Source organism: Argiope bruennichi, chromosome 6 (assembly GCF_947563725.1).
Source record: "Argiope bruennichi chromosome 6, qqArgBrue1.1, whole genome shotgun sequence".
Taxonomy (NCBI): domain Eukaryota; kingdom Metazoa; phylum Arthropoda; class Arachnida; order Araneae; family Araneidae; genus Argiope; species Argiope bruennichi.
The window spans coordinates 37,151,523-37,165,493 of NC_079156.1; the positions used below are offsets into that span (position 1 = coordinate 37,151,523).

Sequence of the window (13,971 nt, forward strand, 5' to 3'; positions counted from 1 at the left end):
ACAAATCATTCTCAGACGCACATTCCAACTATTCAGATTATAATTGTACCAAATTTCTAAATCTCGATAGAATGGTCTGTCCGATAGAGCCCAACACTGTTACTTTATTATAAGTGGTGATAAATACACCCAATCAGGATTACAATTCACTGGCTTTACTGAACATAGTCATACATACTTCATGTTGTTATTAGACAGAACACCTGCGCAACATGTCATTTAAAACAGAATCCTTGATTGCAAATATTCGAAAGCATTTGCTAATTGGAAATTCATATTTTGTAAATAAGTCTAATATTTCAAGCATTCTCGTTGAAGTAACTTTGGTAAAATATTTATTATTTAGAGTAAAAGACTCTTTTCCTTCTCTAAAACAAGTATCGTAATTAACAGAAATCTCGTGCTCCAAAACAAAAAGTAGATAGCTACTTTAATTATGGAAATGTGTAATTATACAAGTAGCTGCTAAAGAGATGTTATTGATTATTTCACAATCTCGGTAATGAGGAGAAATTTCGGGAGGCTCAAATTCAACAGATCATTTTAAATCAAGGATCTTTTTCTCATTAAAACTTAATTACACTTTTTAAAAGCCCAATCTTAAATCTTGCTCAGTTAAAAAAAAATCCCAAATCAGTTTGAAAAACTGAATTAGAAAGAAGTGCATTCAAATTATAGTTTCTTTCTTTCATGGTCTAGTAATCATTTCGAAAAATCTTTCAGAATTTGCTTAATTGGACACTTTAAGAAAAAAAAATACAAAAAAAAAGAGATAAGCAGTCATCAAAGACCTTATTCGCAAATTACTTAAAAATTGATTATTGAGATTAATTATAATTCTTGCTTTATTTTTTCGATAATCGATAATATAGCCGCTAAAAACCAATAATTCATTTAAAGATTCCGTCATTCAATTTTATAATTATTTGTTTATTAATAATCGTATGATTCACATGAGCAATACTGGATCATAGATTCTTTGATTCTGTTTCAGGCATCGTCAAAAACACGCCTCAATGGATTCAGTTCAGACATTAAGGCATTGAGTCAATTTAATTGTGGAAACCATTGCTCATCTTTCAAAAGGGTGATGTCACAGGCATAATAAGATAAAGTACAGTTAGACGTTAGATGGCATGCTCAGTTACTCTCATCACGTGATTGTGACGTCACAATGATCGATTTCATTTGCGAGCAATTTTGGGATAATTGTGCAGAATATCAAAACATATTACTCCAATAACTCCAATGGAACAAATGTTTCAACGAAAAAAATCGTCTGGTTATTAATAATAAAGCAGTTAAATAAAAATAGCATTTAAATAAATATTAAAAAATATTTGTCCACAGTTATCTGGACACAAAAAGGTAACACACTGATTATTCGATGTGCAGCGCTATTTTGTCTCTCTCTAACTTGCGAGCTTTTTTTCTCTGTTTTTTTTTTAATTATGATTTAATTTTTTGATAACTGAATTCTTAATACGAATAAGTAAGCAATTATGATTAAAACAAAAATAGGTGCATATCTGCACACCTTAAAGGAAGAGTCTCCAATGTCAGTAAAATTATATTGGGAATATTTACTTATCCAACTTTATTTATTATTAAACAATTATTGACTCCGTTTTACAAATTAAGAATAGTTTCGAATGAATTAGTTACGGAATGCGCTTACTTATCTTCAATTTATTTATACTTGATTCGTGAATTTCTTTTGTTTTTCTTCCAGATTACTTGGATGAACCCAGAACTCCGGCCAGAGACGGTAAGTTTTATTCTGCACAATTACAATAATAAATTATGATTTGTTTATTTTATTTCCTCATAAAATTATATTTGAATCTATAAAAACTGAAGATGCCATTTAAATTCTGATATATGGTTCAATTTATAGAAATTTAAACGCCGCCTTCCGCATGATTAGCTTATGATTCACATCTGTTTAATTAATTCACGCTTATTATATAATTAGAAGCCCTTCTTTACATCATTTAAATGAGAGCAAAGATGGAATCTTCTCATTGGATAGACAGTCCGAATCACAGGCTTAAGTCATAGCAATGAACAATGTTTACAATCTTTGATTTAAATGCTAGTTTTCTGTAGCAAATACAGTGCTTTGTTAAATACTTTGGATGTGTTTTTGTATTTGTCGCCTCAGAACCTGTACAAAATCTGATTAGCAATTCTGAGTTTTAGTTTAGTTATGTTAATGTCCCATTTTTAAAGAAACTCTAGGGATGTATTTGGTAATTTTAAATTGCGGTCAGATGACGAGGACGACACATGAGTTGTCACCCCTTCCCCGCCTCCAAACTTCCACACCACATCAGTGAGAAAAAATTTGGCTCTGAACGATTTAATGTACACCATGTCCGCTTACACGACTTTTCTTCGGTAGAATCAGATTTCGAACTTGCAAGCCCGCGGCCTAGATTTTACTACTAAGCCACCTCGACCCTTTGTAATTTTGAGATTATGGATGGAAAATTAATACTCTATCTTTGTTTTCAGAATTGGCCTTATCAAAATAAATTCGTTTTTTATATAAATTTTTAGAATATTTGGCAGATTTTTGTATTGAGTATCATGCTATGTGTTGTAGAATTACTTAATTAATTATCTACAAAACATCGCAATATAAACATTATTTTGAAAAAATATATATAATTAAGGCTTTCTTTTGAGGAATATATTACAAACAAATAATGTTTTTACAAATCACTTGCTATCAAATTAGCATTTCTTTCAGGTCATAGAGACAAATGTTGTTTTTAATTTTTTATAAATAATTATTATTATTTATTTTAGTTCGTGTTTAAATATGCCTTATGTTTTATTATTTATCTTTAATAAAAATAAAACAGTTTTATTTTCTATGGAATTGTCCTCTGCATTGCTTTATATTAATTAATGTACTGCAACTTTATTTGCTCAAATTAGATAATAGATAGTAAAAGATTGTTGGATCTGCTTATTTTCATTTGGTGATTTCTTGCGTAGTAAACTCTAAAACTTAGATTAAAATACATAAAGATGATAATAGGCTGAAGTGAAAGGCACTATTTTGTAACATTAAAGCGAAAGTATTTCATTATAAATACTTCACAGCGATTTTCCGCCAGTGACGATATAAAATGGATTAGTTAGGACGGGTATTCGATATTTCAACTGTGCATTTGTAAAGATTTTTAAAATTTATCCATTTTAATATTTGTAAATAAATAATTTACGTTGAAAATTTAAAAAAAAAAATTTAATAAGATCAGAGATTTTCAAACTGTGGGTTTCGTCTAGATCTTGAATGGAAAACTTGCAGCAATGTGATGTGGACTTTAAATTACGTTTAACAGCAAATGCTTTATCACAAAAGCTCTTTTTTTTTTTTTTTTTTTTTTTTGGCGCATAATCCATTTTCGAAAAGGCCCTGTACTGTTTGTTGCTGAAGGAATTCAACGCGCCTAGGATGATGCGGGACGCTACAATAGATTCGGTGTTCGAAAAGTAGGTCGTAATTTTTAAAAGTTTGGGAACACCTGAATTAGATTATTAGATTCCCCGGAATTTGTAAAAGGGTTCCTGTTCTTTAGGGCGTTTTGGGTGAGTAAATTCCATCTCTTCTTCTGTTAGATATAAAGTCTCGGCCAAAAGTTCTTAAAATTTAATCAGCGTATTCTCAGTTATACGAATTAGGCATAGCTTTTTATCAGCGCTATGTATTATGATTTTACAGTTATGTTTTCAAGTTCTTTTATTTTCATGATGTATCTGATGAGGGCTTTGAATATTCCAATATGACTTCCGAAAATGTAAAACTATTTTCTTGGGCTTTTGTAATATTTTGCCTAATTCGTTTTAATACAATACCCATTTTTTTTATTATGAAAAGAAGTATCATATAAGGGTTTTGGAGCTTAGAGAAAGGCAAATAAAAATATAAAATTATTCATAATAATAAAAATTGTAAATATAAATATAATAAAACTGCTAATGATATTTCTAAACTGATTTATTTTATCATCTAGACATTCGTTCAAATTTCCTGATTGTTTTCACTTAAAAATTGTTAATTAAAATTGTTTATCATCAAATAATATTAAAAATCGTTTGCAATAATTTCTGCTTAAATTAATGCAAGCATTGTAAAAATAGAAACTCGTATTTTGGTAGAATTGCGAATAAATTTAACTGTTTATTATTATTATTATTATTATTTTCAGATAATTTTTTGTTTTTGTTTTTGAAAAAGTGTTCAGAAAAAAAGATGGCTTGCGACTCGGAATAAAATACTTTTAAAAAAATTTACAGCCATTTTTTTTTTTCGTTTTACCTATTAATTTAAATTAAAATATTCGGTTTTAAAACTGATATTGCTGTTTAATCAATTGTCGAAATTTGTATCTTAATATCTAAAATTATTTGTAGAATGTTGCAATATTGTTTTTTAATTTCATATTATTAATTTGTTTTGTTGAAATGGCGTTCAGAAAAAAAAAAAAAAAAAAAAAGATGGCTTGGGACACGAAATAAAATATTCGGAAAAAAAAACTACGATTTTTTTTCTTTCTTTTTCCTGTTATTTTAAATTGAAATATTCAGTTATTTTCGCTTAAAAACTGATAGCCTTGTTTAATTAATTGTCAAAATTTCTAACTTAAAATTTAAAAAATTATATAAAGAATGGTGTAAAATTTTAAGAAAACAGGAGGTAAAATTTCTCGATAAATATCAATATTAATAAAAGTTTCCAATTCATCAATTTTTTAAAAAAAATTAACTAGCTTTTTCTAAACTTGCTTTCATTACTTTAATTTTCCTTAAGAGTAATTTAACAATCGATTAGTTTTTGATACGTTTATCCACCATTTCCCCAATTAAAAAGGCAGACGATACTGAACGCTTACGTGAGATTGCTTAGTTGACAGGAAACAATAAAATGTAGAGGCAGCTGCTATCTATAGAATAATGTAATTCAATGTTAAATAAATCTATCAGCATTCAGACATCTTAAAATAAATAACAGTTTCTGACTCGCTATTACAAGCTTAATAAGAAATGTCACTGAATTTGATTTGCATTGAGTTTCTTTCAATAAACAGTAGAAGCAAGCGATAGATATCATTTGTTGATGGAATTTGCAAAACTGCGTGTTCTTTCATTTAAATCAGCTGCACGAAATTGCATGTGTGTCATGATTTTATAAGAAGAAAAAACAAAAAAAAGCGTGATGTAATGGATGTTTATTTTATAAAGCGAAGCATTATAAAAGCAATTTCTATTTAGGATACGATTTTTTTTTCCTTTCTTCTAAAAATTGCGTAAAAACGGGCGAATATTCTAGGATTTAAGCTCAAAATTTGCATTGGAATTCACAAAGGATCTGAAATGTAAGTTTATTTTATGATGTTTTACTTATTAAAAAATATGTTATATATATATATATATATATATATATATATATATATATATATATATATATATATATAAAGAATATGCTCATTTAAAATGTTAATATTATGATTAAATTAATTTAGCTCATATAACCAAATCAACAAGACATTTAATTTCTAATTCTGGAATAATTTTTTTTTCCAGTTTTGAAAAAAATACATCCATTTGCCTTTTTTTTTTTAAATAAGTAAGTAAATTGCTTATTTTAAAGACAAAAAAAAAACTGAAATCGATGGAATTTTCCAAAATTAGAATCTTTTTTGCAATTCTTATTAACATATAAATATAAACAAAAATGAAACACAATTTTGAGCATTTGAAATACAACAAATTATACTGATTTTAAAAGTGCATTCATAAAATATATTATAATTTATTACCGGAGATGCAAATTTACTTATGAAAAATGTATCCCCTTTAATTATAATTATATTGAGTATATAAATACATGACTTAAATCAGTATGCCCATATTTTTATTTAAATCGATACAAAAAATCGTTAGGTTTATGATTTAAAAAACTTTCATTGCACATTTTTGTGGTTTCTTTTGATATTTGAAACAATACATGAAAATTATGTTAAAATAACATAATCAAAACTCTTTCATTGAAATGAATATCGCTAGAAATTACAGCTATTAGTGCTTTGTAAGAAAATAAAAATCATCAATTCTTTTCACTTTTATTCTACTTACTATCAGTATAATCAGTATAAATCTTATCTAATCTTATCTAATTATTCATGAAATCTGAAGACCATTCAAAAAATTAACTTTATTTAATTTAATTTATATCTTGAAGTTGACAAAAATGAATTCCTCTCAGCAAGCTGGAAGGCAAAGGTCCTTACATCTAATTTACTATCTGGCAACATAAATTGTTGATATTAGAAACAGGCAATATTAGGGATTAAAAATGACTTTTCGGACCCCTATCATCTAAGATATTTCAGTTATCGAAAAACTTTAAATACAGAAGTTGTTCTTCTTAATGAGGTGCTAATTTGGCTAATTGGATTTATTTTTCTATCTTCAATATTAAGAACGTTATAGAGAAATGAAAATTTCAATTTCTCCTTCCCCCCCCCCTCCATTTTCACCACTTTTGAGCTAGATGAGCCTTTTACGAACTCGAGATTTTTCTATACATTTCTCTCTCTCTCTCTCTCTCTCTATATATATATATATATATATATATATATATATATATATATATATATATATATATAATATAATATAATATAATATAAAGAAAGTAACGCCAATATGCATGGTTAAAGAAGTTACAACTTTTTTCAAATATAATCATTAAATATTTAATCAATTTATCTATGACTGTCATAATGGAAAACTGATTTTTTTTAAACTCATTAATTGGATTTCTGCAATATTCTTGATCAGAATACTTTCGATTAAAAAAATATTATACCTTATAGAACGGAATAAAATTTCTATTTCTTCGCAAAAAGTATGATTTATATGCTAACAATTGATGCATTCGAAGCTGAGAATCAATAAGGAAAGAAACAAAAGAAATTTAATAAACATAAGTGGACATTTTATTATATTTCTTCATTTTTTGCCTCAGAATTTAATTAATAAACTTATTTCCAAAAATAAATTATTGATTTTTACTCCTCTTTTCGATTTTTTTCTTTTAATTATCTTAAAAGATGTTTAACAATTTAAAAGAGTTAACCAGCAACTTTTACTTTGAATGTCGAAATTAAATTTCTTTTTGCTCGAAAATTCTCTAGGGTTATCGATTGAATTTCTAACATTTTTCTAGATTCTGAAGAGTTTTGTTTTTAGAAACTTTCCTATACCTTATAATTTGAACAAATGAGTTTGACTTAGCTTTGAATGTCACAATATTTAATTCATATATAAAAATATGCATGAAGCTCTTATGACAATTAGCAATACCATTTCTTTATTTAAGTATTATAAATGCCATTCCTTTATTTAAATAGTTTCATGTTTTGAAAAGTTAGAAATTCTTTAAGCTGTAGATGAACATAGGTCCATTTGATTTGCTTTAATTTATCGATTATAGAAAATTAAATATAATATAGAAACTAACTATTATGAGATTTACATAAATATTTCTCCCTTTTTTCACGTTAAAGTATAGAAATTCATTTATATTCTAAAAATGAACTCCTATTAAAAATAAATAACAGATAAAAAATCATTTATTATGAGTTATACAGTGTATTTACTATTTGATTTTCTAGGTCATTTGAATGCATATTCGAAATGAGCTGATTAATTGATGTTTCCCTATTTTTTGATTCCTAATTGCATAAAAAGAAAACATTTTACGTCTCTGATGAAAACCGGTATAATTTTTTTAAACTGTTTACCAGTCAGTGAAAAAGAAATTTCTTTTTAATCATGTGAGAACATGATGTTGCTTTAGTTAGGAGGTTTTGAAGCCCGAAATTGCGTAGCAATGAATAAAGCATAAATGGCAACTTTCATCATCATATTTTAGTCGCATATATTTTTTACCAGTATTGCATTCTTTGAAAGTAGATGCTTTTTTAAAATGTTGACCTGCTTTTACTAGTATTACTTTATTATTACGTAAGCTGATGCATTTTTAAAAGGTTGACGTAGAACGATGACATCATAGCTGATATTTCATCTCAAAATCGGTGGAGCTCCAAAACTTTGTTTGCCAGCTAGAAAAATGGAAAACGAAAGTATAAAAAAATTATCATTATATATATAAATAGAGAAGGGGGGAATAGACACCGATAGAGAAGTCTCGTGATTGTTTCAAACCGGTTTAAACTAGTCAATGACTTAAATTAATTAAGACAAATAATGACTTAAAAAATAATAATGTTCTCACAGGATAACTTGAAATTTGCGATCGTTGATTTCATTTTTCTCCAGTTTTGTATATTTGTTCTGTACTTATTCTCTCAAGAACTTTAATTTTCAAAAGACTATCGCTACAATCAAATGACAATTCTAATAAGAATATTCTTCTTTTTTTTCATTTTTTTTTTGTTTGAGAAGTTATTCTTGTTAAAAAGATAAAAAGAAGATGTTAATCCATATGAAATTATTAATTAAAAAATTTAACATCTTTTCTGTTAATTTATTCATGGAATATTTAAATTTAATTACACCTTAATGAGGTCAAATCATGCTCACGCTGTATCCTGGGAATTGATTCACAAATTGAAGCTGGTTAGCCATTGGGTATCTTGCAAAAACTAGCGGAAATGTCTTCTATAAACTTTCTCTTATACTCTCTAATCAAGGTATAAAATCCATGCTCCCTTCTGTAAGAAAAAATGATGGCGTTGGGCAAAACCGTGAACACCACGAGTACTCAGATTTTTATTTTCCATGCATGAGAATTTTGTGCTTTGTAGTATATTGAAGAAAACCAAACAGGCATTTTAACAGCCCTTTTGTAGACCGATCAATACAACATTCGTAACAAAATAATATAAAATTAGTAACAAGATCATATATCAAATGTCAGTGTTTAAAAAAATAAATTAATTCAATTCTTTGATTCATTTTGAAAAATTCCCAAATTACGACTGTAAAGAAATATTTACTCTTTTATAAATATCTTCAAATCACAGCAGTTACAAACGATGTGCTTTAGCTTTATCAATTTTCTTAAGCAGATTCTTGAAAATTCAAAGTTATCCTTCGGTAAAGCTTTATGCTGAAAGCTGAATACCATCCTATTCTATTTGAATGATTATTTAAAAACAAAATAAAAATTCATTCTTAAAATCATCTTTACATCTCGACACATAATACTTCCCCAAAAGATTTTATCTTTAATATTCAGTTTAACTTCGCAAAGAAATTTAAATTCATGAATTTCATTTTCAATGCACGCAAGATGTTGCGCAAGTGCTAAGCTGTCACTGAAGTCTCTTTTCCCCAGAGTCAATTTTTTTTTATCCTCGCGAGAGAATGAATTTCATAAAACTTATTTTTGCAGTTCTGGCAGCAGAGATTTTTGAAGGGAACTTTTAATGAATAGTGCCACGTGTGCTCCATCTTCCGCTGACTTCATCTGAAATCTCGAATTTTCTATCGATTCTTTCAGTTTGTTACCATGGAAATCAGTACTTCCATATCATTTTTTTTTCTTTCCCTTTTTTTCCTTTTTCGGCTCATTTTTTTTTTCTTCATTTCTTTTAAGCTTTCTTTGTATCGTTGGAAAAGCTTTGAACAATAACAATAAAAAGCATTTTGTTTCTTTAAATAAACTCTTATCTTCCATTTGAAGTATTTATTCGAAAGCTTGACAATATATGCTCTAATCCTTTTTCTCGCAGTGGATGAACGACTTAGGCGATTTCACTCTGGAAGTATCTTTTATTCATAAAATACTTTTAAAATTCACTTGGCTTTTGTTTTAAAAAAACTAAAAAAAAAAATCTTCTTTTTTATTTTTAGAGGGGAAAAATAAAGCAGAAAAATGAAATTTAAAGATAGCTTTGCAATCAACAAATACTTTAACCTCACAAATATTTCGATGCTGGGGTTTTGATAGAATCTTGGTTTCATTGAGTAAAAGTGAGTGAACTTATACTGAGTAAGAATTACTTTTAGAATTATATCTGCGACTGCCTGCTCATCTGTTTTTAAAAGAACATAATTTAAAAAACTACGAGCTGATACTACATTATTGACTCATATAAAATTTCGAACCAATTTTTTTAAAGCAAAAAAATGCATTTCACAAAAATTTTACTCAAGTTCGACGTTAAAAAAAAAATTCATGAAAAAAATGTGTGTGCTAATGGTGTTTTTTTGTTTTTTTTGCGTGTAATTAAAATGTTAAATAAATTGATAATTTTTGTTAATATTCATTTGTTTTATTAAGTAATTTTTTAAGTAAAAATATTTCACATTTTGCATTGCAAATTTTGGAGTATAAAGTTATAACAAATTCCTAATAACAGTGAAATTAAAGAAAACAAATATCGTGGTGATTATTTTAAAACCATTTAAATTAATTTACCATTAAGTTTCTTTTAATTATAATAATTTTTTAAATTTATATATTAAATTATAAAGATTTTTAAATAATTTTTTACCAAGTTATAAAGTTGCCACAGAACATTAAAATTAAAACAATTAGATGAACAAATCATCAGTAAAAGGATAATTTTAGATGTATTAAGAAAAATTCTATAATCATCTATAGAGAGCCTTTGATTGCATGAAACATAAACAAAATAACTTTAATCACACATTATGAATCAATTCCATTCTTTCATAAAGGTTAGAGATAAGTTAATGGAGATATTTTATAAGAAAGAATAATTTTAAGTTAATTAAAGAAGATAACACATTTTTCCATGCACTGAAAGTTATTTTTCTGTGCAAAACATATGATGGTCATATATCATTGTTGGATTATAAATAAATATAAATGCAATAAACATGTGTGTAAGCATAATTTGGGCAGTACGGGGTCGAATAGAAGAAGAAACTTTTGAAATTTTAACATTGATTTATTTCACTACGGGTGGTATTTTATGTACAAGAAGCGATGATAAAACTGACGTTCATTTATGTCACCAATACACACGCACGCACGCACGCACACATTCATCTTCATTATTTGTACAAATGAAGATAACAAGTGCTAAACAGGCAGAAAATGTTTCCTTCAATGATTTTATTATGAAACTTTGATAGGGACCTCCTCTGCACGTGTCGACTTAGGAAAGGGAATCTTAGGTATCTTTAAAAAACTGTTTTAGGGAAAAAAGAATTAGGGATTTTTATCACTTCCCTTGGAAAGTGAAAAAATGCTGCAATCGGCAGTTTTCTGGAGCGCGTGTGCAATTGTGTGCAATTAATTAAATAAAAAGTGGGAAATGGATAAGGAAATAAGACAAAGTTTTAGAATGAAGTTAATATGGGCTAGATTAACATAAAAATGTGGAAATTAATTTAGGTTGAATTATATTTAAAAATAACATTATATATATATATATATATATATATATATATATATATATATATATATAATGTCTTTCGAAGAAGCAAAATTCTTTGACAAATTCAACGGTTATTATTTAAAATTCAGCACAATTATTTTTCGTTTATTTCGTTTGCTTCATTTATTTTTATTGACTTTTAATTTAAAATGCATTCTATTTACAATGCATTTTTATTCATTTGCGACCTAATCTTAACATTTTCGTCGAAGAATTAAAAATTCTATACTAAATGACTGAATAAATATTGCCCTTCTTCAATTCTGTTACTCACCTCCAATCCATGAAAAAAAATGTATGATAATCATTAAATTTGTCATTTTTTTTATCAATTTCAATATTTTAGCAATAAAATATTGTGTTCTTATATTTAGAAACACCGGAAATGCTTATATGTCATGCAAAAAATCATCGCAGTTGTTCTTAACGAGAATCGATAACTGCAAATGAGTTCTAGACTAGAAATTTTTAAATTTTATTGATAGGTTTCTGTGAGTTCTATAATGCTCATTGATGATGCCAAATATTTTTGAAAAATTCAAATTAAAACCGTTAATCAATATATTCATCTTACAGCACTATCATCGATGCTAGGGGGAAAGTTCAGGAAGGATGTGAGGAAATGATGGTTCATTTCCGTCGTCGAGGGTAATCAATTACGTAATGGCTTGTTCGGTAATAACTGTTTACTCAACAGAATTCCTAAATGCAGATTAATGTACCTTCCATATTTATTTGGAAGTTTTAATTTAAGGTATGGCAGCATCACTGCCCAAAATGATATATTATAGAGAAAGTTTTGTATCAGTATTTTAATATCTGTTTTTTGTTTTTGTTAAATGTTCCAAAATAAATTATTAATTTTCCGATTTTTTAATTATGTCATTGTCCAGTAATAAATATTCAAAAAATGAGTTTAAATAAACATTTACTGATAGGATATTTTAATAAAAGTAAAATATACTACGTGCTCACTTAAATCCTTTGCACAAACACCTTTAACTTCAGAATGATAGCACCTATAATCCTAAAAGGGTTGTCTAAGTATAGTAACATGGCTATGGTTTAGGTGTTCAGTTCAGTTCAATTCTATTAACATCCCGTTGTAAAGCAACACATGGGCTATTTCAGAACAAACCTTGCAATTTTGAACCGCGATCAAATGGCAACGACAATACTTGAGCTGGTGGCTCAGATTCGATGAACTGCAATTATCCATCGAAAAATGTGTGAATTTTTACCACATATTTCAGTAAGTTGTCAAAGGATTATGTTTCCTCTACTCTGACCAAGCACTGACTTCTTATGAAGACAATCATATTTATTTCATGAAGATAATTTAACTGTTATAGTCAGTTAAAATTGCTGCCTTTCTATGATGATGATGATGTCGTGTCCGCGTTACCACGGAAAGGGGTTGCAGTAGTTTCTGAGGGTAAAGACCCCTGAGCACCCAAAAGAAGAAGTCTGACTTTTAGCTCATATGAAGATGAAACTCGCACATTCACTTGCACAACCCCTTTTTACAGGAGGGGGGGGGCACATTCATACACCTCACAGATAGAACACAGATGAAGAACAACCATGCCTGAACCGGGATTCGAACCCGGGATGCCCAGATCACAGGGAAGATGCGCTATCCCTATGCAAAGACACCGGCGCCTTCCTATGTTCGTATCTTTTAAGAAGTTACAAAAAAACATTTTATCCGTGTGACTGACCTACCATGTTTATAGTGTATAATATAGATTCATGCCACCATATTTTTACTTTTTCGTATACGAGGTATAGAGAAAGTATTATAATCATCAAAACATCCGAAATCTAGATTTTGATGAATCTCGAACGTTTTAGACCACCCTGAGTTCTAAAAACATAATTTTAAAAAATGTCTGTCAGTCCTTCTGTCTGTCTGTGACAAAGATAACTCAAAAACTCTTCGAGCTAGACGGATATAATTTGGTATACGGTCTTCGCAACAAATTTGTATATTTCTATCAAATTTTGTCTAAAATCCTCTCAGAGGAAGGCTGTCTGGCTATTCGAATATAATTTAACATGATAATTACAAAATGAAGAGAGTTAGATAAATAAATTTCGATACACACAAATACATCGGTAGTGTTGACGCATAACTTATTTGGAGCCGAATCCAAAAAGGGATTGACCGTCTGTCAGTCTGTACTATTAGAAACATATAAGCATGATAACTCAAAAACTGAGCAGTTCTGTGTCAGCTTTTGGTTTCAATTGTTTGTAGAAAACACATCTAAGACACAAATTCGATTTTCTCATACTATTAATCATATTCCAAGGATTAGTCGCCAAGAAGCTCGCCAAGTATCCCACGATAGATTGAGTGAAACTGCAAAATTTTCCCAAAGCTTATTATTTCGTAACTATTGCACACAGTTCCATGCGAGGCTATCTGGGATAATACCTTTATCAGAGAGTTGGCGAGAAATTTTTGGAAAGACCACTCCCGCTGATTGCTCTTCTCATTATCATATCTTTTGCA

At 28.2% G+C, this 13,971-nt stretch overlaps 1 protein-coding gene across 8 annotated transcripts in view; it reads left to right on the forward strand.

Annotated features, from left to right (window-relative positions):
- LOC129971156 (coiled-coil domain-containing protein AGAP005037-like) overlaps positions 1-13,971 on the forward strand; it is a 383,974-nt gene that overhangs the window by 201,789 nt on the left and 168,214 nt on the right. For all 8 annotated transcript variants that reach the window (XM_056084662.1, XM_056084663.1, XM_056084666.1 and 5 more), the window contains exon 6: positions 1,733-1,768. In XM_056084662.1, coding sequence (XP_055940637.1) covers positions 1,733-1,768 — 36 coding nt within the window. The remainder of the gene's footprint in view (positions 1-1,732; positions 1,769-13,971) is intronic.